Source organism: Ochlerotatus camptorhynchus, unplaced genomic scaffold (genome assembly GCF_037179485.1).
Source record: "Ochlerotatus camptorhynchus isolate MF236.1 unplaced genomic scaffold, CSIRO-AGI_Acam_v1.1 ptg000234l, whole genome shotgun sequence".
Taxonomy (NCBI): Eukaryota; Metazoa; Arthropoda; class Insecta; order Diptera; family Culicidae; genus Ochlerotatus; species Ochlerotatus camptorhynchus.
The window spans coordinates 437,212-462,873 of NW_027040724.1; the positions used below are offsets into that span (position 1 = coordinate 437,212).

The 25,662-nt window shown below is 40.2% G+C and overlaps 1 protein-coding gene across 1 annotated transcript in view; it reads left to right on the top strand.

The window, feature by feature from the left end:
* Positions 1–25,662, top strand: part of loaf (lost and found) — a 256,473-nt gene that overhangs the window by 215,104 nt on the left and 15,707 nt on the right. Inside the window, exon 3 of the mRNA XM_065225787.1 lies at positions 6,633–6,856. Within this exon, the coding sequence (XP_065081859.1) occupies positions 6,633–6,856 (224 nt within the window). The remainder of the gene's footprint in view (positions 1–6,632; positions 6,857–25,662) is intronic.

The following is a 25,662-nucleotide window of genomic DNA, read 5'->3' on the forward strand; positions in this document are numbered from 1 at the left end:
CAAAACGGTTGTTACGACTACCATGACAAACTCGCTCTGTAACATAGCTCGATCGGAGTGGTAGAAGCATAATGATATACATGATATATGCTTTGTTGCAATATACATCAATATACATAGATGAGGACATAGCTTGACCTGAATCGAGAAAAGACATAACAAAAAAATTGCCATTAACACACGTGTAGCAGCTTGCCAACAATTTGCTCGTTTCATTCTACCGCTCCGAGTGAGTTGTGTAGCACGGGCTGATTGCACCGGATTTCGTTGCACTATGATAGTACATTCATAATCAGCGACCATGCACTTTTTGAGCAACAATAAACGCAAAGCAAACGATCTTGACACCTTTGGGCAGCTTGAGCATGAGCACGCCTTTGTTTATCCCGATGGATGGAGCCTTGTGGAACTGCTGAAGTGATCCCAATCTATCACTGTCCCATATCTGCTTCGAAGACCAGTATCTGGTTCTGGAGGTAACTCTTCAGACTCCTTAAAAAACAGTCATGGACCCTCATTCTGTACAACGCTTCAGCTGTACTGGATACGTAATAATCGTTCAATTTGAATATTATTAGTTTAACGAATTACCAACGATAGCGCTGGCATCGGATCACTTTGACGTTTCCATACAAACCATTGAACTTGTATGCATCATTGTTTGCAATTTAGCAAGCAAGCTTATTTTCCGCAAATCATTCGCGAGGTGTCGCTAGTGAGGTCCGGGACAATATTTGATACTGTGTCATTAAGCAGGAAAAAAATCGCCGCATTTTAATTATGAACTAGGGTAAATGTGTCAGTTATGGCACGAGTGTTCCAATTTTAGCCGTAAGGAGAGCTCCAATTTGGGGAATACGATGCTTTTACACCGTAATATTCAAGAATTGTAACAAATTATGTTAGAAACTACCACCCTCAGTTTATGTCAGTGTAGCTGGAAGAAAGCGAGTGTGAGTGTGAGGTATTGATAAACCTGTTTTATTTTTCAATTTATTTACTTTACTATCCTGGATCTGCTCTTCCTTCAAGAGTTGAGGTAGAGTAGATGAGAATGGCACGAGTAGGTATCTACTCGACCTGTGAAGATTTGCAGTAGTACCGTGACAGAGAAGTGGGATTAATCTACCGCCACCCAGTTGTTTCTAATTCTGCCCAATCGAGAAATATTGAGCAATTGGCAATTGGCAAAAAATCCGGTAATCCTGTTCACCGACGAGAGCATGTTTACCGTCGATCCCGTATCAAATTCCATAACTGACCAGTATATTAGTTCTCTTCCGGTAAAAGACGTGGCCGACGAGCACATGTATCTGACCAAGCATCCTGCTAGCGTTATGGTGTTTGGATTGGTGGCTTTCGATGGCAAAAAAAAATGGACCCGTTGTTCATTCCAAAAGACGACAAGGTCAACACGGAGGTCTACATCGGGATTTTAAGTAAGTACGTTCTTCCGTGGATCAAAGAACAGTACGGCCCGAAGCCAAATGTTGTATTTCAACAAGATGGGGCTCCGTGCCACACCTCGAACCGCACTCAGAAGTGGTTGTAGGAATATCTTCCGTTCTGGGTGAAGGATATGAGGCCGCCATCCAGCCCCGATCTTAATCCGCTGGATTACTCAATATGGCGCGTCATGAAGGCCAAGGCCTGTTCTAAACGTCATCCGAGTACAGCAAGCCTCAGACAAACATTGGCCCGTACCTGGAGGGAAATGGATTCAGACTACGTTATTAGAACCTGCCGTGCATTCCGAAAGCGTGAGGAGGCCGCAATTGCAGCAAGTGGAAACTCGATCGATGATTAACATAGTTTAGGACTCTGAGAAACATCCCCCCTTTAAATAAATGAAAAAAACTCGAAAACGAAATTTTTGAGATTTTTTTTTAATTTTTACATTGCCTAATGGCGCAAACATTATCACGCATACGGTACAGTTTTACAATTTTGTGCTACATAGTTACAATGTTGTGATATTTTTTAATGACAATTTTATTATTTGATATTTTTATTACGCTTGGATTTTGGCATAAATGCCACTCTTCGTGATATGATATCTTCGGTTAAATGTTCTAATTTCTTCGTCTGGTTAGCTCTTGACCATTTACCACTTCATGAAAAAATCATACATTTCTAGTTTAGTTTAAATGATCTTTATTTCAGTTCAACTTGGATGATTACCATATACATTTTTCTAAGTGATTTAATTGCTTTCTTCATCTTTAGGTATGGGCAAAATTCAAAAATTTGTTTTACAGAATTAGTCCTAGACTTAGTACACGGTCGACCACCTTGATGGGATTGGTTTGTTTTGTTTTTAGAATTTGAAGAGAAACTACTTAATACTACTATTTACAGCTTAAAACTAACCTACTCTACTGTATACACTTAACCTACTATGTACAAATTGCTTATTAAAGCATTTTCAGAAAGATTGCATTTTTGGATAAATTTAGTTGTCATATCCTCAATTTTGGAATCTACTTTGGGAATTTCTGCCTCTTGATGGAGGTCTGCTATTCTTGTGTCGAATGGACGATCTAGGATATTCCTCAACACTCTATTCTGTGCAAACTGGATTTTGTTCCTGTGGGTCTGAGCGCACGATTCCCACACCGGGGCGGCATAGAAGATCGCGGGGGCTATGATCTGTTTGTAGACAGCCAGTTTGTTTTGTCTTGAGAGGCGGGATCTGCGGCAAATGAGCGGATACAAACACCTAACCAAGGCGGAGCTCTTAACTAGGGTTTGCTCTATGTGCGAGCGGAACAGGAGCTTCTCATCGAACAACATCCCGAGATAAGTAACATCAGTGGACCACTCGACCCTACCATCCATTATTACGGTACAGGAGGGAGACGGTTTAAGTTTTGGCGATTGTCTGTGAAGGAACATGATCGCTTGGGTTTTAGAGGCGTTGATTTTGATTTCCCACGTGGTGGCATAATCAGTAAAGGTGTCAAGGCATCGTTGGAGCTTGTTCGTAATTTCACAAGGCATCCTACCCTTGACGGCTATCGCGGTGTCATCTGCGAACAGGAAGAACACGCAACCGTCTCCTAGAGGAGGGATGTCCGACGTGTAGATGCTGTAAAGCAGTGGTCCCAGCAGACTCCTTTGCGGAACACCTGCTGGGATCGGAAATTGTCCCGAAAGGGAACTATTCAACAACACCCTGAACGACCTTTGCTGGAGGTAGTTACGGGTGATTTTCACAACACACTAAGATTTTTTTACAGGAGTCAGTATTTTTTTACTGGGTTTTTGAATTGCTGAAAAAGTCGGTAAAAATTCAAATGACCGTTATTCGTAAGGAATCAATGAAATAGACCAATTATATTTTCTATCATTAAATGGGGTTAACAGAACTAAGTATGTACAAGTTCAGAACAAATTTTCTCATTAATAAATTTTCCATAGATTTTTAAACTTTTACCGAACAGTTCCGCAATTCAAAAACTCAGTAAAACCGTACTGACTCGATTAGTGTGAAGGTATGGTGGAAAGTTGGAGTTACAAAGCTTGTATATAAGTCCGCCGTGCCAGACATTGTCAAACGCCTTTTCGACGTCTAACAAGGCCATGGCTGTGGACTTGGATACAGCTTTGTTACTTCGGATGTTATTCATCACCCGCACTAGCTGATGATTGGTGGAATGCCCCTTGCGGAACCCGAACTGTTCCGGAAGAAGAATGTCATGTTCCTCCACAAACTTGTTCAGTCGGCTGAGGATCAATTTTTCGAACAGCTTGCTCAGCGCTGAGAGCAGACTAATCGGTCTGTAGCTTGACGGTAGTGAAGGGTCTTTCCCAGGTTTGCGGATCGGGGTGATTTTTGCCACCTTCCAGATGCTTGGAAAGTAGTGCAGCTCCAAGCATCTGTTGAGGATGGCAGCCAGCAGCGAGTGCACCCTCGGGCTGAGATTTTTCAACTCTAGGTTGAATATTCCGTCAAACCCGGGAGCCTTCATGTTCTTACTGTATTTCAGCGCTGAGCAAATTTGTTCCTCTGTAATCGGTTCTTCTGGAGGGACGGCACAAGGGGAGGCATCTAACGTCTGGACGCACTGCGCAACCTGGTTCTCGAGTGGACTTGGGATTTTGGAGCCAAGCAAATGCGACTGGGCAATGTGCTCCCCAATCGCATTGGCCTTCTCTTCGTTGGTGATAAGCCGTTCGTCATTGACTCTAAGTGGTGGAATGGGCTTGGAGTGAGACTTCAGCACCTTGTCAACCTTCCAGAATGGTCTGGAACGGTCGTCCAGGTTTTGAACGAGTCGCCCGAAACTCTCGTTCCGGATTGAGACCATTCTGGAAGCGATCTGCCGATTCAGATCGACCATTTCGTATTACGCTGCAGATCCCCAGTCCGCTGAAACTGGCGTCTACGAACATTTCTGAGCCGAATCAAGAGTTTGGTGTGGGAATCAATTGCTTGAAACTTACCCCTCACAGGAACTCGTCGAACGCACTCTTCGTCAGCCACGGATATGGCTTGATGGAGACCCTCCAGGGCCCGGTCGATGTCCTCCACTGTGTCGAGCGGTGGGTTGTCGTCGATGTGGCGGTCGACCACGCGCCGAAACTGGACCCAGTTGACTCGATGGTAGTCCTTCCGCAGGAACGGTGCAGGGGCCACGTTGCAGCCCAGCTCGGTCAGCACCGGTTGGTGGTCCGAACTCAGGTCGTTGACGGCAACCGGCCTGGCTAATCCGGTGTTTGCCAAGAACAGGTCAAGCGTCGATGGGTTGCCCGCCGGTGATGTGAAGGTTGGTTCGTCCGGAAACCAGACGGAATAGAGACCATGCTGGGAATGGTCGAATAGTAGGCGGCCGTTCTGGTTCTGCTGGTAGTTCCACCAGGCCTCGTGCCGGGCGTTCAGGTCCCCTCCGATTACGAAGCGGGCATTGGTGCGGGTTATGATGGTAAGGTCGTTCTTGAACTGCTGTGCTGTACCATTGCTAACGGTACATTGCCGGGGGCAGTAGGCGGCGATGAACCGGACGTTTCCGGTCGATGTTTCCACCTCTACGCCGACGGCCTCGATGATGGAAGTGCGGTAGTGGGGTAGGGTGCAGTACTTGATGCCTTCCTTGATGATGACCGCGACACCGCCCCCCTGGAGCTGGTGCGATCAAGCCGGACAATGCTGTGGTCGGGCAGCCAGAAGCTGTCACTGGTCTTGAGGTGGGTCTCGGTGAGAAGGCCCACGTCGATGTCGTGCTTGCGGAGGAAGTCTGCAAGCTCAATGTTTTTCGCCCATACGGAGCTAGCGTTCCAGTTGGCGATCTTTATGGCTTCACGGTCCATAATTAACGACGAAGGAGATGATAGCTTGGAGCTGTTGTGTTCTTGAACCACAGGTGCGCTTGATGATGATGGCCTGGGCCAACAGTGTGACGATCTCATATACATTTATAGTTGATTTTCGTCAGCTTTTCTATCAAATCAGTGGTTTCTGAACTTTTGTTTATTTATTTTTTATTAGAGTAGAGTAAGTGTGCCAATTTTTGGACCTAGTAGCATGGAGGTAACTTTAATACTAGTAGGTCCCGTAGAAACGTGCTCAACTTTTTGGCCAGCTCTGGTACTATCTTCGGTCCCAAGGTAATCGATTCACCCCTCGAAACATAGGAAAATCCACTAACCCCTCATTTTATCTGTCAAACTTTCATAGCGAATCAAAACAAACATAGTGTAGTACTGGCATTTATACTAGAATGGGGCACGTTAATCGATTTGCTTGGGACCAATAGGCTAGTCAAGTAGTGAGCCAATTTAAAATCGTTAGTTTCGTATTGATTGCTGCTAGTAGTCCTCTAATTGGCCCTATCTTAAATTTATTTGTTTTTTTCATTATTTTCCAAATTTATTTCGATGCCAGGTTAGACCATAGATTATGCCATATGTTAACGCAAATAAAACCATGCAAATTTATTTCAAATTCAAGTTAGACACTGGTACCAAAAACTGGAGCACTAGTGCCATAACTGGTACGCTTACCCTACCATAGAATTGAGTTCTTAGGGGCTGTTCATAAACTACGTAGACAGATTTTTGGGATTCTTGACCCCCCCCCCTCCCCTGCGTAGACAACTGTCCATACAAAAAATTTAAAATTTGTATGGGCCGTGGATAATTGTCAACCCCCCCCCCCCCTAAACTGTCTACGTGGTTTATAAACAGCCCCTTAGTTCTAGAAAACGATGGAAGCGCTTGGTACCGCATAATTTTCACCCCCTTTACAGCATTCAAATTTAGATCTGCACAACAATGGAATTTCAAATTCATCGATAAATGATGTTCAGATGTTCGTTTTATAAAGCTACCAGGTGGCTAGTAGCGGTCCACACTCCATTTCCTACCGTAGGTATTTCCTTTCGCTCTGCCATAACGATACAGTACCAGAATGAAAAATTGGCATTCGCAAACAAAAACTCCGGTTTTAATTGGATTTCCCGTGCAACCGGCAGCCAGACTAAGACTAATGACCCACTGGCTGACATTTGGTCAACGAGTTTCATATTTCAAACATGTCCAGTCCACATATCACTTCTCTGTTTTCCCGCCGTCACGAAAGCGTGTACGAAATTTTAATCCATTTTTTCCGCGTTCTTTCCCTCTCGTTTCAGATCACATGGATTCAATCTGTAAAACTCATTTTTTACAACAACTATATAGGAAAATAGATGGTGCTACACTCTCCTCCAAGAACGAGAGAAACCTAAACTGTGTTATCACATTTCAAACACACTCGATACTGCAGAGATTTATGTTACGTTTCGATATGCTACAATTAGACTGTAATGATCATTTATATGTATATGATGGAGCACACGCTGTCGGTACACATAAGGTAAGCCACAAGCATGGGAACATAAATCCACCCTCAGTATGCCTATTAGACCTTGATACGGTATCACCACAGTAGAATCACATTCGCACAATCTAGACCTGGAGGGTATAGAATTAGAAATTTACTAATAATTATATCAGCAAGGAGCCGGAACGAGTTCGGGCTCTTTCAATCTCTCGAGCAGCCGACTGCTGCTGCTCTATAATTCTCTGCACAATTAGCATAAAATGCAAAATGCATCCCAGGCTGATTCATAATGAATTTCATCCCCACTTGTTCCACATCTGGCACCCCGTGCATAATACGTTCGACCTCGTTGGGTTGCCGGGTTTGGTGTACGTTGCGTAGAGTTCATTCAACATCGTGCAAAAGACAATTGCCATGCTGGCTGCTGCACTTTCATGTGGAGCTGGAAACGAGTTGGTAAACAAATGTAGCAACACACATTTTCGAATGAATGGCAACTACCTACAAATACACAAACACACACACCACATAGGTGGTACATTCGTTCTGAGGGTTGTGCGTTTGTGCAATGAGTGAGTGGGTGGCAGCAAACCGTCGTCGAAGGAAGGAGCATTTGTTTATAGTGTGTATTTTCCTTCTTGCTACCTCGCCGCACAAGGATGGTTATTCAGTGTGTATGCTGCTTCCTTGCATCTTAACAATAGTGTCTCCTCCGAGAGACTTTAGCATTCTGTGGCTTTGTGACTGTATCGAGTATTAAATCGTATTTGCCGTGTGTTTGGGAGCATTTGCTCGTGTGGCTTGAGCAAGATGGTCTTGGTTGCGCTCTGGGAGTGAACAGATTGCATTGATCGTACTTGCTTTCATAAGGTTGATCGTGGAGACAGAGGAGAATACAACAAATTTGAATTGAATCATTGCCAACTTGGGAACCACTGCTGAGGGTTTAAGGAATTCAAGTGTTAGAAGCCTCTTTTGAGAATTATTGCAACATAGCTTAACGGGTTGTGAAATTGATTTAAGAGCTGAATTGAAAACTCCACACAGTGTTTAAAGCTTGAATGAAATTAATGCTCATATCTATCGTCAGATTAATCATCGCTCCAACAGAGCGGAATTCGAAAATGTTTAAAGGATTTATTTTCTTTCTCTCTCTCTCTGTCTGTCTCTCAAGAAACAGTATTTTAGACATCATGTGCACGTACACTTGCATTGACTAACTCTAATCTGTTGAGAGCATATAATAGTAAATCGGATAATCCTTTCAAAATAACAACGCCTAGTTGATGAATGTGGGTTGTATTTCTTGAATCACTTATTGGCAAGAGGAAATCGATAGTTATTCTTGGCAATGTATTCAGTGGAATTTGTATCACTCCGTAGTTGCGTATTATTTGTTTCGCTAAGCGTCACGCATCTTAAAAGAATTGTCTGTAATTAAAATTCCACACAATAACATTTTTTGTAAAATACGGTTCGAGCGTAAACGAGAACATGAGTGATTGCTTTTTTCGGTCGAATTTATTGCCCGTGCATTACTTCCATCAGCTTCAAGATGTTCTAATTCCCGAGCAATCCTCGCTTGTCGTACGCTGGCCGCTGTAGTGCAACTCGTGACGCAATCCGGCTGTGTGATCACAAGGTACACATATAAAAGTCTCTCTAAGCGGTGGACTGCTTGACATTGGCAAGTAGCAGTGCTCAGAGGGAGAGATGGGTGGAGAAAACAAAATACATTTCGGCAGCAGGGTTTTGTATATACATTATTTTGCAACCCTGCCATTTCTCATGACTTTTCTTTTCGATTCGATGTACGTGAAAAATAATAATTGAGTGCATCGCAATATGTTGCACATTTCTTGGTGCCATTAATTAACAAACCGAGGCTAATAAGAGTTAGAATATTATTTTTGATTTTAAAAACTACTTGAATTTATGAAGAGCTTTGAGTGTGTTGGTTTATTTCCTTTTAATTCCTTAATTCCGTAATAATTGCTCATCTTTTGACAGAAACGCGTATTTCGTCTACTACTTGCAGACTTCATCAGTGCCAAGTACTCAACACTACTCACTCAAGCGCTTCATAAAGGGATTCCGTTAAGAGGTTCGACAAATTTGAAAGATTTACTTGAATTTGCAAAGCACACGGAAAATAAAGATGGTTGAATTTATATTTGATTACAATACTCTCAAATATGATCTAGTAAGAATAAGAAACGATCGGGAAAAAATCTAATGGGAATATTTGATTAGCACAGATGTTGACAGCTCATTTGGCTCAAAACATTCTCTCCGCTCATCTCTTCTTTGAGGATTTCTAATCTCAACAAAAACAGTCCCGACATTGACCCATCGTCCAGAATTATTAGGTTTATCACAACCACCACACACGATGTTTTCTCCTCTATCGACATCAATAAATAATAGACAGCTCGACCGACCTTCGTTACAAATTGTTCTCCTACAGTGAATTGCTCTCAGCTGCGAGGTTAGGATTTGCAGCATATTCCTCGGCTCGTACTCTCGAAATTCGTACTAGACATCTCCTCAAATCGGCGGAATCCTTCACAAAAAAAAGATGCATCACTCATCTTGTGCTAGGCTGGTACCAACGAGGATGGCTCATTAGAATGAACTATGGGGTAACTGTGTACTCTGGGATTGATTTTGTTTTCTCTGAAAATCGATCTGAAAATGGTTACTCTTGAAGTAATTCAAGCAATATTTTCGCAACATAACTCTGCAGGGAAATCATTTAAAAATGATCATCACCATGGACAGATTTCACACGAATTCACTCAAATTCTTACCGTCTCAATGGCATGCAAAAAAAAAATACCATTCGATGTCGATGAAAAATATACCGAAAAAGGTAAAAAGGTTTACCCACACCTGACAGAATCAATCAAATTACGCCCCAAGCAGATTATCGACCCTGTTTGGTCCTCAGCAAAAAGCACGGGGGTACGGAAGAAAAACACACCTTCTCGCCATCAAAAAAGCGAAAAGCACACGACTTGTTTCCTGCCACTCACCACCACCACTGACCATCCCTTTCAACATCCTCAACCAAATGCTGCTTATGGACTCATTTTACATGGACCATCGCGCGCGCGTTGTGTACCGCTCCAACCCGGAGCTCGGTTAACCCTTCTTCATTGGTTCTTCTTCATCCGGTATCGGGTGATGGCTGACGGGTGGTGGTGACGGATCAAGCCAAGAAGTTAGCAGCAGGAGTCGGTATAATCCATGCAAAAGCAGAAGGGAAAATGTGCACTTCAAGGAAGCAATCTCCGCCCATGGTAATTAAATTAATCCCTCCACTCTTTGGGAAAATTGATTTCTCATTGCTTCCCGCTCCCAGCACCAGCATCGCTCTCAATCTTGTAGGTGTAGGGTAGGACCTAGCTGAGACTGGCGCGCACAGTGAGCGCAAATAAACTCCTAGCTTCAAACACTTGCAATCGGCTCCCATGCGAGAGCGATGACAACGACGGCCGGCTAGTCAGGTTGATTATTAGTGGAGATGACACGAGCGACACCCGCACTTTTAGTTCCTTTGATGGCGACGGTCGTTTCTTTTTGAGTGTGCGAAAAAAACTGGTGCAATTAGCTTCGGTGAAGAGGGTGCCGCAGTTAATGGAACAGCAAATACTTGAAATCTTCAAGATGGATGCGTTTGACAGTGGAAGTAATGCAAAAACTTTTGATGCATATTTTTTCATTCGATTTGGGACAATCTATGGGATGAAGTGTGAAGCCAAGATATGCGATATGATCATGAATATATCGTAGCCATTTTAGCCTTCTTACAAAAAAGGGTATGCGGTATGCATGGGAAGCCGACTTTCAATCCGAGACCCGGAGGCCCAAGTTTCATATAGATAAACGTATTTCGACTACAGTCTTCATCAGTGTCATTCCCACTAAAGACTTATCAACATTTAACTCCCTTTAAGTACTCATCCCCTAAGAAAAATGTCAGACATGTCACGAGAACCAACCGGGACAGTAAATAACAGAATAACATAATTTACGGTCATATTTTTCTCAGGCTTCGTGGAAACCAAAAGCCTTCATACGTCACATCGAAACTCATGAGAATTTAAAATAATCATTACTTGCGGTTATGTTTAGTAACAGTTGTAAATATCCGGCCATGTTTCTGTAGCCCTTCAGGAATTTAGTAGTATTAGTAATTTATAATATTTGGAAACATCATGTCACATGAAAGTTCAGTAGCAAGAATATTGAGTGCACAAATTGGCCCCCGTCAAGAGTAACAATTTATCACCGACATTAGTTTCATTGACATTTAATCAATGGGCATAATTCCAAGAGCACTCTGCAGAGAACTCCTAGAGAATTCTGGAAAGTATTCTTAAGGACTTTCGTTAAGGATTTCAAAATAAGTTTGAAAAGTATTCAATGGGCTTTGCGAGAATAAATTGAAGAATTACAAAAATATTATGAATTAAAGTACATGGACACGGGGTACGCAAAGAAAACTCGAGAATACTCTAAAAATAAAACTGTGAAGAATAGCAACAGAATCGTTAATGTAATCTTGATATATTTAAAAAAAATCCCTATTTTCGAATTACCTTAATAATTTCGTCGCAAGGGGAATCAGGGGTTGAACGAATCTTGATTATTTTATTTTCAATATTCTGGAACTGGAGCTTGTGAGATCTTAAACTTGACAATTTAACGATGCACTGGAAGAAGAAAATAATCAATAAGTAACAATGAGCAGGAGTATTTGAGTGATTCTGAGACATTCAGAATTTTAAGGCCGTTCGAAATGCTGAGTTTCCAAATTGTTTCCTTCCTTCTTTCTTTTATTTAACGTCGATCTCTGTTCCGCAATCTAGTGCCAATCACTGACAGACATCGATTGCTATCCATTGACGGTAATCGAATGGTGCAGGAAGGCAGCTTCCACACCTGCGTAGGATATCGCACCCATTCAACACACATGGGCTGGGACCAACGGCTTTACTTCCCTTCCGAAGGAAGACGTGACCAGAGATTTTTATGCCTCAGAAAAATCCCACCGACCTCGGCTGGGATTGAACCCAGACCCATTGTGGTGAGAAAGCAGTCACGCTTACCACTACACCACCGGCGCCGGCATCCAAATTGTTTTAAACACCTCGTCAGACCTAAAATTTGAAATTGTCAGAAATGAAACCACTATGCAAAGTTGGGTTGCTTCGATGAGTTCGGCACGAATATGAACCTAATGGCCTTTGAAATAATTTCTGAGCATCCTGGTAGCATCAAGGGGCAAGTCAGCTGTACTCAGAGCAAATAGTTACGCAGCGAGTAGATTTGAGCAACTCATAATTACTCAAAACTGATCAAAGTAGTCTCGCTTTGTTCAGCATATACAAACCTTCAATGAAAAGTCGAAACAGACGTCATCTCCCTACTCTAGATTTTATTTATTTGAGTTGAAATCATGCATTGGTTAAATTTAGTAACCGATAAAATTGTATGAGATCACGTGCAGGACGGCTCATATCTGATAACAGATTGATCGGTGCTATGTGACATCGATCCGCATTAGTCGTCAAGATATCGTAAACAGGGATTTGATTCTTATGAAAAGCATTTTTTATTGGCGATGACGGAGTAATCTACCCTTGACTCGTTAACCTCAGCTGGTGTATTAGTTTCTGTCTGGATGCACAACCAGAGCGTATAAACCATACGATATCTACTGAAATCTTATATCAAAGGGCTGGTTACCACTATTGATACGACAGGAAGACGAATGCGGCGAGAAAGTTCCTTATATCTAGAAAATAATAATTGGGAAGGAATGTTATTTGATCGTAAAAATGATCAGTGGTGTTCCAAAACTAGTCAAGACCATCGGAAGAACAAGACCGAGGAAGCCATCAAGAATGGGTTGGCGAGAAGTCATCTAAATTGAATTGTGATTGGAAGGAAGTATAATCTTTTTTTAGAAAAGGTAGAATATACGATATTTAAACCCAAATGGGTTTGCGGCAGGACTCATGTTTTTCGCTGAAAGTGATATGAGATATGGTTTGCATTGTTGTACTATATACAAAAATACTAACATTCAAAAAATTATTACCCTATTTGTGTTTTTAATTTTATATAGGGTAAATTATGGCTTCGGCACCCATTGACTGTTTTCGGCAACCGAAATTGAAACGTTAATTTCGCAGTATTTTCCCATCAAAACTCTTCGCTGAATGTATTAAGCCGATTCCTTAACTTTTCAGCTTCAATCAGATTACATTTTTACGACTGTGTAATCCTGTTATGCCATATTCTTCTTTAAATTACATATAAACACTACAAAATACGGCTGATTTCGAGTTGCCGATAATAGAACAGCTGGTTAACACGCAGTTCAAATGGAAAGGGTGCCGAAGAAAAAGAGACTGCCGACAATAGTCACACTCACCTGAGAAGTTTGGAGCGTTGTAAAAACATGTTCAACCCGTTTTGATCAATTCTGTCGATTGGAATAGGTAGAACAGCAAGCAGCAGATAAATGTCAACAAACAAACCTGTCATGTATGTGTGTGACGCTGAGAAATCGCTAATAGAAGTTTGGACGCTGCTTAGACTGACGAGAATACGTAAATTCCCCTACTCAGCTTAACAAAATTGTAGAAATTCTTTCTTGATTTCCTGTACTTTGTCAGATTGAGCTACATAGGCGGACGCGATCCCATAAGTCATAGAAGGTGTGCCTTGCAGCGCTTCTCTAAACTGGAAATCTCTTAGAACGGATTGTTGGTTGGCAGTAGTTTGAAAGTGACAAAAATCTCATCGATCGTAGCCTTTTGAACACCTGGAACTTGAAGTGATCGCTCAGACAGAGAGTTTTGATTCTCCTCGGGGACTGCTGTTGTGAAGTGATGGCCGTGTAAATCAAATGGGAATCACTTCACCGTGAGTCGGTAATAAGGGACAGGGTCGTAGTTATTCTGAGTGATGTTTGCAACGCCATTGTTTCCATCTTAAGCAGTCTTAATAAGACTTCTATTTGTGATGATGAAGATAGCTCATAGATTTATTGCACCGAGGCCTTGCTCATATTGTACCCGGAAATATTCGATTGGTAGCAGTTGGGGACAATCTTAGACCTTCTTAATGACATCATGACGTTTCTGTTCCTCCTGCATATAAGCTTCGTGCCGATGTTCCTAGTACTTGTGGATGCTGCTTCTCAAAGTTGTCAAAGAGAGGAAGCTAAATGAAAAATGATGCGATGAATAGCTATTTATGAGCTGACGACGTTGGCAAGGACACTAACCGCTCTTGAGCTTAAACGCAGTGAATTCCAAAAGGAATTCTGGAGAATTCCAGGAGAGCTCAGTGTTAAACTTTCCCTTCCTAGTTTCAGGCAATTTCATTTTCAATAACTGGACAGCCTTGTTGGTGGATGCCATCATGCTACTCATGGAAATTCAGCAAAATGGAAAATACTGGTAGAAGGAGAAACAAAAGGCGCCACAAGCCGCAATCCCAAAACAGATACAATTTTTCTGCAAATATATGCATCCAATCGGTGATGGTATCCGTTAACTCAAGCCTGGTGGTCGTCTTGAATCATCTTTACAATCCGTGCATTCTGTAACAACGAACAGACTTATACTATTCAGCTAGTCCAGCATCACTAGTATCTCATCCGCAAGAACTTCAGCACCAGTTTTCAGTTGCGTACGAAATTATTGCAGAAAAATATGGCAATCGGTTTCAGTCCACCGATGATGACATATTGCAACACAAAAATCAGATTGCTATGTGTATTTGATGTTGATCAACGCGAGTTACTCAGAGCGGGTCAGAGTTACTCAACATTAACTCCGATTTTACTCATGATCAAAAGCTGTCTTGCCCCTTGGGTATCATAAGATAATATCTGAGAGATGTAAAAGATCTTCATAATAATTGATCCAGAGAAGTTTTTGAATATCTCTGATCACTTGAAGATTTTTGGAAAAAAGTAGGAGTCATCTGGTTTCCTGAAAGAATATCTGAGAGACATTGCTTGAATTATTGGGCAATTTGGGACCTTTGGAAATGTACCTGTTCAACCAGATGTCTTCAGAATAGTACCTAAGCAACCTGAAGACTTGGAAAAATATCTCTGATCACATGGAGGGTTATAAAATAATGTCTGAGTCGCTTTTTTCGCCAAGATTCCAACAACCGAGTAGTTCTGAAATTTATTTTGCTGAGATTCAGTAAAACAATTGCCGAGACTCAGCTAACAAATTTCATTTTGCTGAGATATCAGCTACCATGAATATCAGATATATCAGCAAAAGTAAATGCCGAGATGATCGGCTGTTGGAGATTTTACCGAGCTAGATTAAGTGTGTATATCTTAGGGATGTCATTTTGATTGTTGGTTATTTATGGAGATCGCTGATCACCTGATGGTTTTTGAAACATCTTCTAAGCAACCGGGAATTGTGAGTGAATATCTGAGAGACGTGATTTTGGCGGACAGTTGAAGATCTTCAGAATAATACTTGATCAACCTGAAGATCTCTGAATTACCTGGTATCATGGGCGATGAAGTCTTTAAAAAGTATCCAGAGGACTTTTATGAAAGTCTTTGGAATAATTTATGAGCTGCCTAGTATGGCATATAAGAGAAAATCTGAGAGACATGATTTGAATTGTTGGATTGTTGGATATTTTCAGAATGATACCTGATCAATCTGAAGTCTTTAAACAGTAACTTAAGGTTATCATGAGGTCTACTGAAACATTCTGAGCAACCTGGTATCATGAGAGAACATCTAATCAATATGATTGAATTGATGGATATTCGAAGATCTTTAGAATAATACCTGATCAACCTGAAGTCTTGAAAAATATCAGAAGGACTTTATGGAGATCTTAGAACACCTGAGAATCGTTGGAATAATTTATGAGTAGCCTGCTAAGAGTGAGAGAATATATTTTAAATGTAAAAGACGCAAGCGATTTCATGCAATTGTGTGACGGTCTATTAACTATCAAATTTCCATAACTTCTATGATGTTCCCCGATCTTTTATAAAATACCTGACACTTCTATGAAACTACATGATCTTTAATATTTTTCCCTGAAACTATTTTAAAATACAACTTCCACAATGTTTACTTTTCTATAACAACCCAACTAACAATTTTCACAATGTAAACGCTTTACTCATTTCATTTATACAGTTTCAAGCTGTATTCAAACGTTATACGTTATGAGGAAACCTTTACTCAACCTCTATACAAGCAAATCTGGCGAACTTAGTCAGCTTCTTATGACTGTTGGAACGGTCGGGAGAAGCTCTTATTGCATATCCATTTACGCTTCTATACAGCTGTTATTCTGCTGTTTAGTTGTGTGTGAACTTGAAAGGCGCTTATTCAACCTTTTCCCGGTTATCCAATAATCACTACACAGCTTTCTCTTGAAGCCGGGTTAAATACTGTTTACGCTTTTTTATGAAGGAATTTATTGAGTTTATTTGGCTGTGAATCAAATTAATCGAAATTAGTTACAAATCATCACCAAATTATTTACCCTGCACCGGAACCTGGAATCGAACTCGAGACGACCTCATTGGCAAACCTTGACACTACCAACTGTGCTACGCCAAAACTTTGAACTTATGTAAACAAATCAACATTCCCTTCTACAACAAAATCGCTGAGTAGAGGCTTTATAATAGTGCACATGAATCACTTTTCTCGACTAGTTATAAAAGAGCAGAGTAAAAGCTGTAAAACTGCACACGTCTAAAAATAAACCTAGTTGACAGTGAAAATGCTTCCGAAGTTGCTCTATCACAGTTTATAAGCTGAGTACAGGTTGTTTAGTTGTTGAAAAAGCACTTTTGATGTTTATGTTATTCAGAAAGAGTTGTTGGTTGTGTAGAACCCATCAAATGAGTAATATATTCACTTTGTTAGCTTTGTTTTGCAGCTACAAGTGGAAAGTTGATTAGTGTGTGTATAGAAGTGACATTAGCGTTTATTGGCTGATTTTATTCAGTGCGACTGACAAATTGAATAATGTTTGTGAGAAAGTTGAGTAAACGCTCTCCAAAACTATTTTGCTAGCTTTTGCTTAACTGTATCTGCAGCTTCTTTTCAGCTACTTAACAGCACAACGCTGGAAAAGTTGGCTTACAAAGCTGAAAATGTTAGTTGGGAAGTACTCTGATTTGTTTGTGAAGTACTTCGTATTTTATCAACTTCTACGAACTTTTATGAAATAACGTAAAGCTTCTCAGAAGTTCCCAACACTTCTGAAAGATTCTCAAATTTCTATTAAATCATCTCAACTACTATGACATAATAATGAGAGAGAGAAGGATTAGTATTTTCCATTTAATTCCACTACTTTATTTGCTTATCCTTGACAGATACGCGTATTTCGTCTACAATGTGCAGACTTCTTCAGTGTCTTGTACTAATACTCAAAATACGAAGTCGAGTATTAGTACAAGAGACTGAAGAAGTCTCCACATTGTAGACGAAATACGCGTATCTGTCAAGGATAAGCAAATAAAGTAGTGGAATTAAATGGAAAATACTAATCCTTCTCTCTCTCATTATACAGGTATTCCACTAAGACGCCCACATTCATCAGGATACTAACATATGTAACATAAGTCCTGGGAAAAAAATCATAAGCATGCCATTTGAAATCAAACAATTTAATTTTAAAATCTTCTTCAGGGTGTTTTATTCTATTTATAAACTGTTGAAAAATGCATTTACAGTACATTCATCGATTTTTCGCAGTGTGCAGCGAAATTGTTGAATCAGGGTTTGGACGGTGTCTTTGACGATTTCTTTTAAATTTTGCTTGATTTGATCAACCAATTGTTGCTCAATTTGAGCTTCCCAGCCGTTGTCGTACACCGTAGCCTTGAGTACACCCGATTGGACGTGCCTGAGGCACATTAGATGGATTGTCCTTTTTGGTACAAATGGTATTTTTTGCTCAGTTCCAAAATGATGCATTTTCCATTCGCAAAAGGTTCGCGACGAAGTGCACGGCAACATTTGGGTATTTTTCGAGTTGTTGCTGTGTATATTTTGGAGCACGATGACGTTTCCGGTAGATTACGTTGTATTTTTTTTAATCCGGTGGATTATCATGTTTGAAACATGAAATTTTCGTCCTAATTTGCGTGTTGATTGACAAAATTTGTTTTCAGCACTTGGCAACATTTTTTGGTTGTTCTGGCACTCAATTTAGTAGGCCGACTGCATTTCTTTTTATTTTCCGGTTCTTTACCATCACGGCAATCCTTCAAAACACGATAAATAGTTGATTTTGATATTGGCTTGTCTTTGAACACGCTTAGAATTTCACTTGTACTGAGCCGTCCAAAAAGGTTGGCGACTTGTGCACATAAATCCAGCTTGTACGACATTTTAAATGGAAACTACTGCGCAATTTGAGTTTAACAGTTCAGTAGTAGTATAGAGAGGGCGTGACAAGTGCATTGGTTGACATATGTGTGTTTGTTCATGCCGTCAAATAAACACCTGAAAGTATTCCCAGGACTTATGTTACATATGTTATGACATCTGTAAACACATCTTGCTCAGAAATAAAACAGAATAGCTGAGTTGCATATTGGTGCAACATTGTGCTCGAATAACGAAAATATTACTCAGAATTGCGAGGGGTGCGTTTCTGTTCTAGCTTCGTATTGAAACAGTCCATATAACATACAACAGCATTGCGAACGGCCAATAGAATCTGATATTTTTGAAAAATGTGCTAAGTACCTGGGTCTTTAGGATATAGAGCAATTCATATTTAATTTTTCAGGAATCAGACAATGAAAAAAACACGATGTCCTGGTATTAGCTAAAAATTAGCATTCAGCACATTAAATAACATGATTCTATACAGTTCTACAAATAATTCAGAAATTATCTGACTTATTTGACCCTGAATGAAGGATTCAAGTTTTTTCAATGGATCAATTGATCGAGACTGGGTTACCTTCTTGCAGTAAAGTTTTGTTAATTCATACCGTTGCCAAACCATTTGCATTACAATAAGTGCCTAATAGATTTGATCGATTAAATATTCTAACACTGGTCCATACAATGGAATGTTCCAGTATGACATCCACGTACAGTACTAAATCAAATTATTGTTTGCATAAGCAGTCTTTTTTTAATGTACAATGTTGATTCTGCAAACAAATCTTTCCCGAACAAATTCCCAACCGTATACAACACCCCGCTCAGAACGGGAGATGCACTCGATTTGCTATCATATTTATGCACCGCGCACCCAACCCAACCCTGCACAACCAACACACACTCGAATTGAATTCCACCTCATTCCGACCGCATATGGATGCGGCGATTTTGCATATATTTGTATAAATTTATCGGAAATTGTTCGATATAATATGCCATATGATTATAATACGAAAACAATAAGTAGAACAACATAATCTGACAGATTCCTTTTTCCCATCAGAGCGGGGCGCGTGATCTTGTACTTCTGTTCGCTCTGGACTGGGTTGTTCGCTTGGTAGGTTGGTAGGTAGGTACTTCTGCTCTTTGGGGGTTTTTTGGTTTCTGCTTGCACATTCGCACACTCGTACAAGTACATACTTCTACGGAGGAGCGTTGGCTCTGAGCACCATTTTTTTGTATTTCCCGGAAAGAGCCCATCCACCGCTCCCCTCGACACACAGCGTCAAAAGTGGGTAGGTATAGACTTTATCTCATCATCATCAGCATCATCATCCCCGTTCTGGTGGTGTTCTTCACTTATGGCTCTGGGAGTTGGTTCTGCAATAGCTGGGCGCTAAGGATGCTGAGGGGAGCGGTTTAAAGCACAAATAATAGCATTGGTTCTTTGGTTCGGATTATAGGAGTAAGCTGCTGTTCGAGGTCGAATCAGAGCACCCTGATATCCCGCCACGAGGAGGGAGAAGCTGAACGAGGCACGAGATGATCCCACGAGATGTGCAAAAGATTCAAATTTCCGACTGCTGGTGGAAAAAGCAATTCCCACATACAGAGCAGAGCAGCTTTGGTTTTCTGTGGATGTAGAATATAGATTGTAGCAGGAATCGAGCCAGCTCAATTGTATGGAAGGATGGTCAAGTTTTTGTTTATTCTACCGAGCTGCATTGTGTCCTGCTCTCATTCCTGCATTGTTTGCGATGAATCTAATGCTACTTGAGAAGCACCAGACATGCATCATATGCATCACAAGTGGCACCCGGACGAGCTTTCAGCAGTATCTATAGTGGCCGCAAGGAATGTTCAAGCATTCTAGACTGTCGTCGTCTTCTTCGCTAAGCACCCTCTCTCTCTGTCTCGACCAAAGCAACACACATATATCCTACATAAACACTCGTACAAACAATCGTCGAGTTCGGAAACGGCAATTTCCATTGCTAGAAGGAGTGGTGTGTAATCACGATGAGATTTCTGTGCATGATGAAGCACCCTGACCAACCGGAGAACTTAATCGAGTCGACGATGACGATGCCGGAGACGAACGAGATGGAATAATTATTGAGAATTCCGAGAATCTTCAAGATCATTAGATTTTCACACATTAAATCCTGTTTGCCCATTCGACTGGTGATGATGGCGATGATGATCGTCCAGGCAAACAGAGAGATATGCTAAATATATAGGCATGACGTATGTACGCAAAAGATGAACGTAGAGTCAGCCGAAGATAAACTTTCAATGACTCATTAGGCCCATCTTGTGGGCTTGTGGCTGGGTTGACCGAATCCCAACGCATATTTGCAGTCGGATTGAGAAAAATTGTCCAGTTGAAACAACTCCACATGAATTTACGGTACTTTTCCCTTTAAAATTACTTTAATTTTCTGCAATGTTGTTAATGAATCAAGTTGTTGGAATAAATGTCTTTTTAACCGCCCACCATAAGCGTCCTACTACTGTCAACACTTTTCGCCAATTATGTTGTTGAGTAGCGAATTGTGTTGGCTTTACTTTGTGATAGATTATTTATATTCGCAAACAGAATGTAAACACAGTTAGAGGCACCTACTCGCATTCAATGAAAGGTTGATAGCCGGAAGGTTTCTGCTCGGTAGATTAATCATCCTACACTCTTTAATCGATGCGGCATTTCATGGGGGTGGCACGTTTTTAACGCTTATTGGTGCTTCACTGTTTGTTGGATTCCCGTCAAAATGTGCTGTTATAGTCGCTTAATATAAATCTCAGTCAGGCTTAAGCAGATATTTGAATCATTTACAAATGCAGTAGCCATTTTCATATTAAAAATGGAATGATGGAATCAGAATTTTCGAATAAATAGATGTTTTACGGTACGACAATACACTTAGAACTGTGAAAAAACCGGCAGATATGCAAAGGTAATACTAAAATGAAATGCTACTTAAAACATCCTTTACTGCGCAGCTACTCACATTTACTGTACTCTCTGTGATTTTTTTAGTCAGAAGAGCGGAGCGACATATGACAATTTCAAGTGCTTTTCGTTCAGTAGGGGAACACGACCTGCAGGTTGAGAATCGATGCCTTAGAAACTGGATAGCATGTTTGAAATACACACGTAACATTTGAAAAAAAGCCTAAGAAATAAATTAAAAGATCCAGAGGTAATGAGCTTGAGCTTCATGGAAATTATACATTACTCATAAACAACGCAAAATGTCAACATGTTAGTTATGTACGAAAAATCCGCGAATGCATTCCTGAATCACATTTGCAAGAATTATCTCCCATATACCTGTTCCTTTTAGCACATTGCTCAGCATATTTTTGAAATTTATTTTTCAAAAAAGGTAGTGGCATTTTGAGGATAACATCACAGATTTATTTATTTATTTTATTTTGTCGACACAAACTGTGTACATCTTCTGCAACAAGTCAATTTTTACGTTCCTGCTCGCAGCTCCCGACAACGACAGCTTCTGTGAATTCCGAGGCACCGAAAAGTCTTCGGTGAAAATCATTCTTTACAAAGATGCCTCAGGAGATTAAATGAAGTAAGCCATCAGTTCGACTATAATGTGACGAGAAATAAGTTTAAGACGCTAGTTAGATGGATAAGTTTTTTTAGTAGTCAGGATAGCTGAAGACGTTGACAAATAAATTTAATAAATAATCTAGGATCTTCACAATGATTTTAGACGTCAATTTCTCACGTATCATCCACCCAGGCAAACCAACAGTAGCATCTGGAAGTAGAATTTTGCTCTATCATATAGGGGGTTATGGCAATACGTTCCTATTATGGTATGTTCCAATTGTCGCCTATGGGAATTTCATAGGCCACACCATAATAGGAACGCATAGCCATAACTGATACACCTACTCTAGTGTATTTATGTTACGTGGATCTGTTGTCGTCCGTGAGAAATCGACGTTTAAAGTTATTGTTTACATAATTAGCTCATCAGCTCTTTTCACATGTTCTTCTTAAAATCTCTAATAAATGTCGCAGTCTTAGAGTCTAAGCAAATGTTCAGAATCTTTTATAATTTCTTAAAATGTTTAAGATTTCTGATAGTACGGACATGCTCCGAGATCTCCAATAATTTTCGCTAGGTCTCATTTGTATCAAGTTCAACATATCTTGAAAAAAAAATCCTAAGTCAATCCCTCATAATTGCAATTCGGTCTCGGTATCTTTAATGAATTTTTTTTGAATACATCAAGCAAGTAATGTCAGTTTAAAAATATAGTTTCCTGTAAGTTCGTTTACCATAAACAATTTCTAAATTTTGCACCACTACGATTTAAAAAAATAATTTCCTGCTGAGTATTGACCGGGAAATGTTTCAGATTTCTACCGGGGATTCAAAAATGAAAATTCCCTCGCCACCCTTTGTATGCAATTGACACTCTCTCATGACTCGCAGCATAAGGGGGGCTGTCCAAACCTCATCATCATCTTCATCAATTGATTATGATATTTGTATTTGACGACAAGATTGATAGAAGTCACAAATGGCCGCTATCATGTCTGATTTTACAAGGCAAATCAGCCATTTGTGGATTGTACAAACCTAGTTTTTAATATTTCAGAGAAATTTTATATAAAGTCGTTTGTTAGGAAGGTACTGTCTCGCAACATCTGTAATGTCATATCCTGAACATTATTTATTCAAATACTTAAAAAAAAACGCGTTCAAGGGGTGTTCAACTCTGCACATCTCAATCTGTGCCGAATACTTTATCTGTGCCAAAAGCTTACCAAGCGTTGTGACGAACGTGCCACAGTGTGGTAATCAAGGTTTCATTTCTCAGTATCCCATGAGTTGGGCAAACAGTTTTGACTTTTGAGATCGTTTGTTTACAATTTCCAGCTTTCATAGACGGTTCATTGAAAAACGAAGAAAAAATATGTGAACATCAATTTCGACCTATTTGAGTACATGGGGAATACAAGTGTTCCATGAAGGAACGAGAAATTCGATCACAGCAGAAAATACAGCAAGGATTACGAATTCAAGTACCACCAAGCAAGCATCATCACAAGCATAGATTCTGATTTTTGATTCATCTCGGAAAAGGCAGAAGTAGAAAAATTAGCATCCGGCTCCGCCACTTATTTTAAGATTTTTACGGCCTCCAGAACTGAACTAAACCAAGCTAGAGAGTGCGAACCCAAATCAAGTCATGGAAGAAAAAAGTCAAGACAGGGAGGAAACCTATTTATACTATTAATATGCTAAATATTAGAAACATAACAATACGTGTGGGATGCATGCGTTATATAGTACAGTGTGAATCGAGCAGGCATATCACTTCCCCTTACAGGAACTCGAGCTCGGGGCTGCTTAGCATTCAAAGTCCCAGTTCATGGGGAGGATCCCCACCTTCAGCTGCTGCTCGATGTAGTGGTCAGCCATACGTTGCATATCCTCAGCCATTTTACCTATCAAGTCTCCTCGTTAGGTGTTTCAGGGACTGCAGGCATAAATTTCATACTCTAGCTCCAACTGTTTCCAAAATTGCGCCTAAAAGTATAGTTTGTATATTATATTTCGTATTTTTTTTTTTATTAAGCAGCACTTTTGATCTTATCCTATGCCTCTTTCATTTAAAAAAAAACTAGCTTGGTACATCTCTAGCATTTTTTTAGATTCTAATAAAAATCGCTGTTTCTCCAGTATTGACTAGAGATAGGCAAAACGGATCACTTAGGTAAGCGGCTCAGAACCGGTTCATCCATATAGATGATCCGGATATTTTCAATGGTTCATCGGATCACGTAACCCTTGTTGAATTTGGACTTTTGTAAAGGATCTCTCTTTGCAATATTTGACACATCCACATAATATTTGCATGTTGCAATGCGAATGTTGTTGCGGGTGTAAATAGGGTTTTTGATCTAATTTCCGTCCTACTTAGCACAACCCGCGCTTTACCTCCCTTTGCTGAACGAGTTTAAACAAAAAATGTAATATTTCTGTCAAATATGACTTGCAAATTTATTCACCTTTCCATACGTACCGTTGGATTTGATAAAGAGTCACCAATTGTTGAGATATTGATTAAAATCTAACACTGCTTCTTGATTCTAAATTCGCTCTATGAGTTTCAATTCCGTCCTAAGTCCTAACGCATTGAAACGCCATTAGATTTTCTTCGTCCTACGGATAAACGTAGAAAAAGGGGATTCGCTAGGAGCGCTTCTTTTGTTTTGAGAACAATGAGCGTAAATATTCATGCAATGCGCTCTAACAGGATTTATGTTGTAGCTAATGAGCTAGCGCATCGGAACAAACCTATAATTGATTTGTGCACGTTGAAATCATTGATATTATTGATCTTTTCTGATCGATAGAACGGAAATGGGCGATTACGACGAAGTAGCGCCCTACCCTATTCATGCAAATGGAAATATTATTTACAGATTCGGTATTCCTGATCTGACTGCGTAGAATCTCGCGTAGAATTAATTGAATGATGATTCATTCTAAATCCTTACTATTTCCGAATTGATAACAGAGCGAAAGGCCGATGATCAGATTCCTATGAACAATTAGCTGTAGATTATTCACTCTCCATCCCTAGTATTGACCTGTATTGACGGATATTTTTTTTTTCACTTGGGAGAAAACAAACCTTAGCAACGGGTAGATCGATTAGAAAAACTTCATCTCTCAACAGTGTTGCCGTTTTATATAATACTAGCTGAGTGTGCCCCGCCTTGCTCAGGATTCAATATTAACTTGAGTTTACGCACCGATTAAAAAAAAGTATGCTATATTTTACGTAGCACCAATGGGGGGGGGCCCTCTTACCTAAGGGGATACCACTATGATCTCCACATGAGAAATTTTGCTTGATTGCAGAAATTTATATTTCATTTGTATGGTAGCCCCCTTTACAGAGAGGGAGGGGTCTCGAACCATCATAAGAACCTTTCCCTGCCCCAAAAACCCCTGCATACAAATTTTCACGTCGATCGGTTTAGTAGTTTCCGAGTCTATAAGGATCAGACAGACAGACAGTGTTCGTGACATACTTATCAACGTGTTCTTTAACGTGCCGAACAGTGTGCCATTCTGTGTTTCGGTACAGTGTGCAGAGTTGATTACACCCTTGAACGCTATATTTATTTATTCATACATTATAATGAAAACCTATATATAATTACAAACATGGTCCTAGGCCACCATAAAGATCTCCCAACTATTTATTGGTAGAAAATATTCCGTTGAATTCAGATAATCACCCATATTTTTCGTAGCAAAAAAAATCTAAATTATAATTGTGATGTAAACATTCATTCACGTAAACTTGTATTTTATTTCACGCAAACGAGCAGCTAGTAAGCAATGTTGT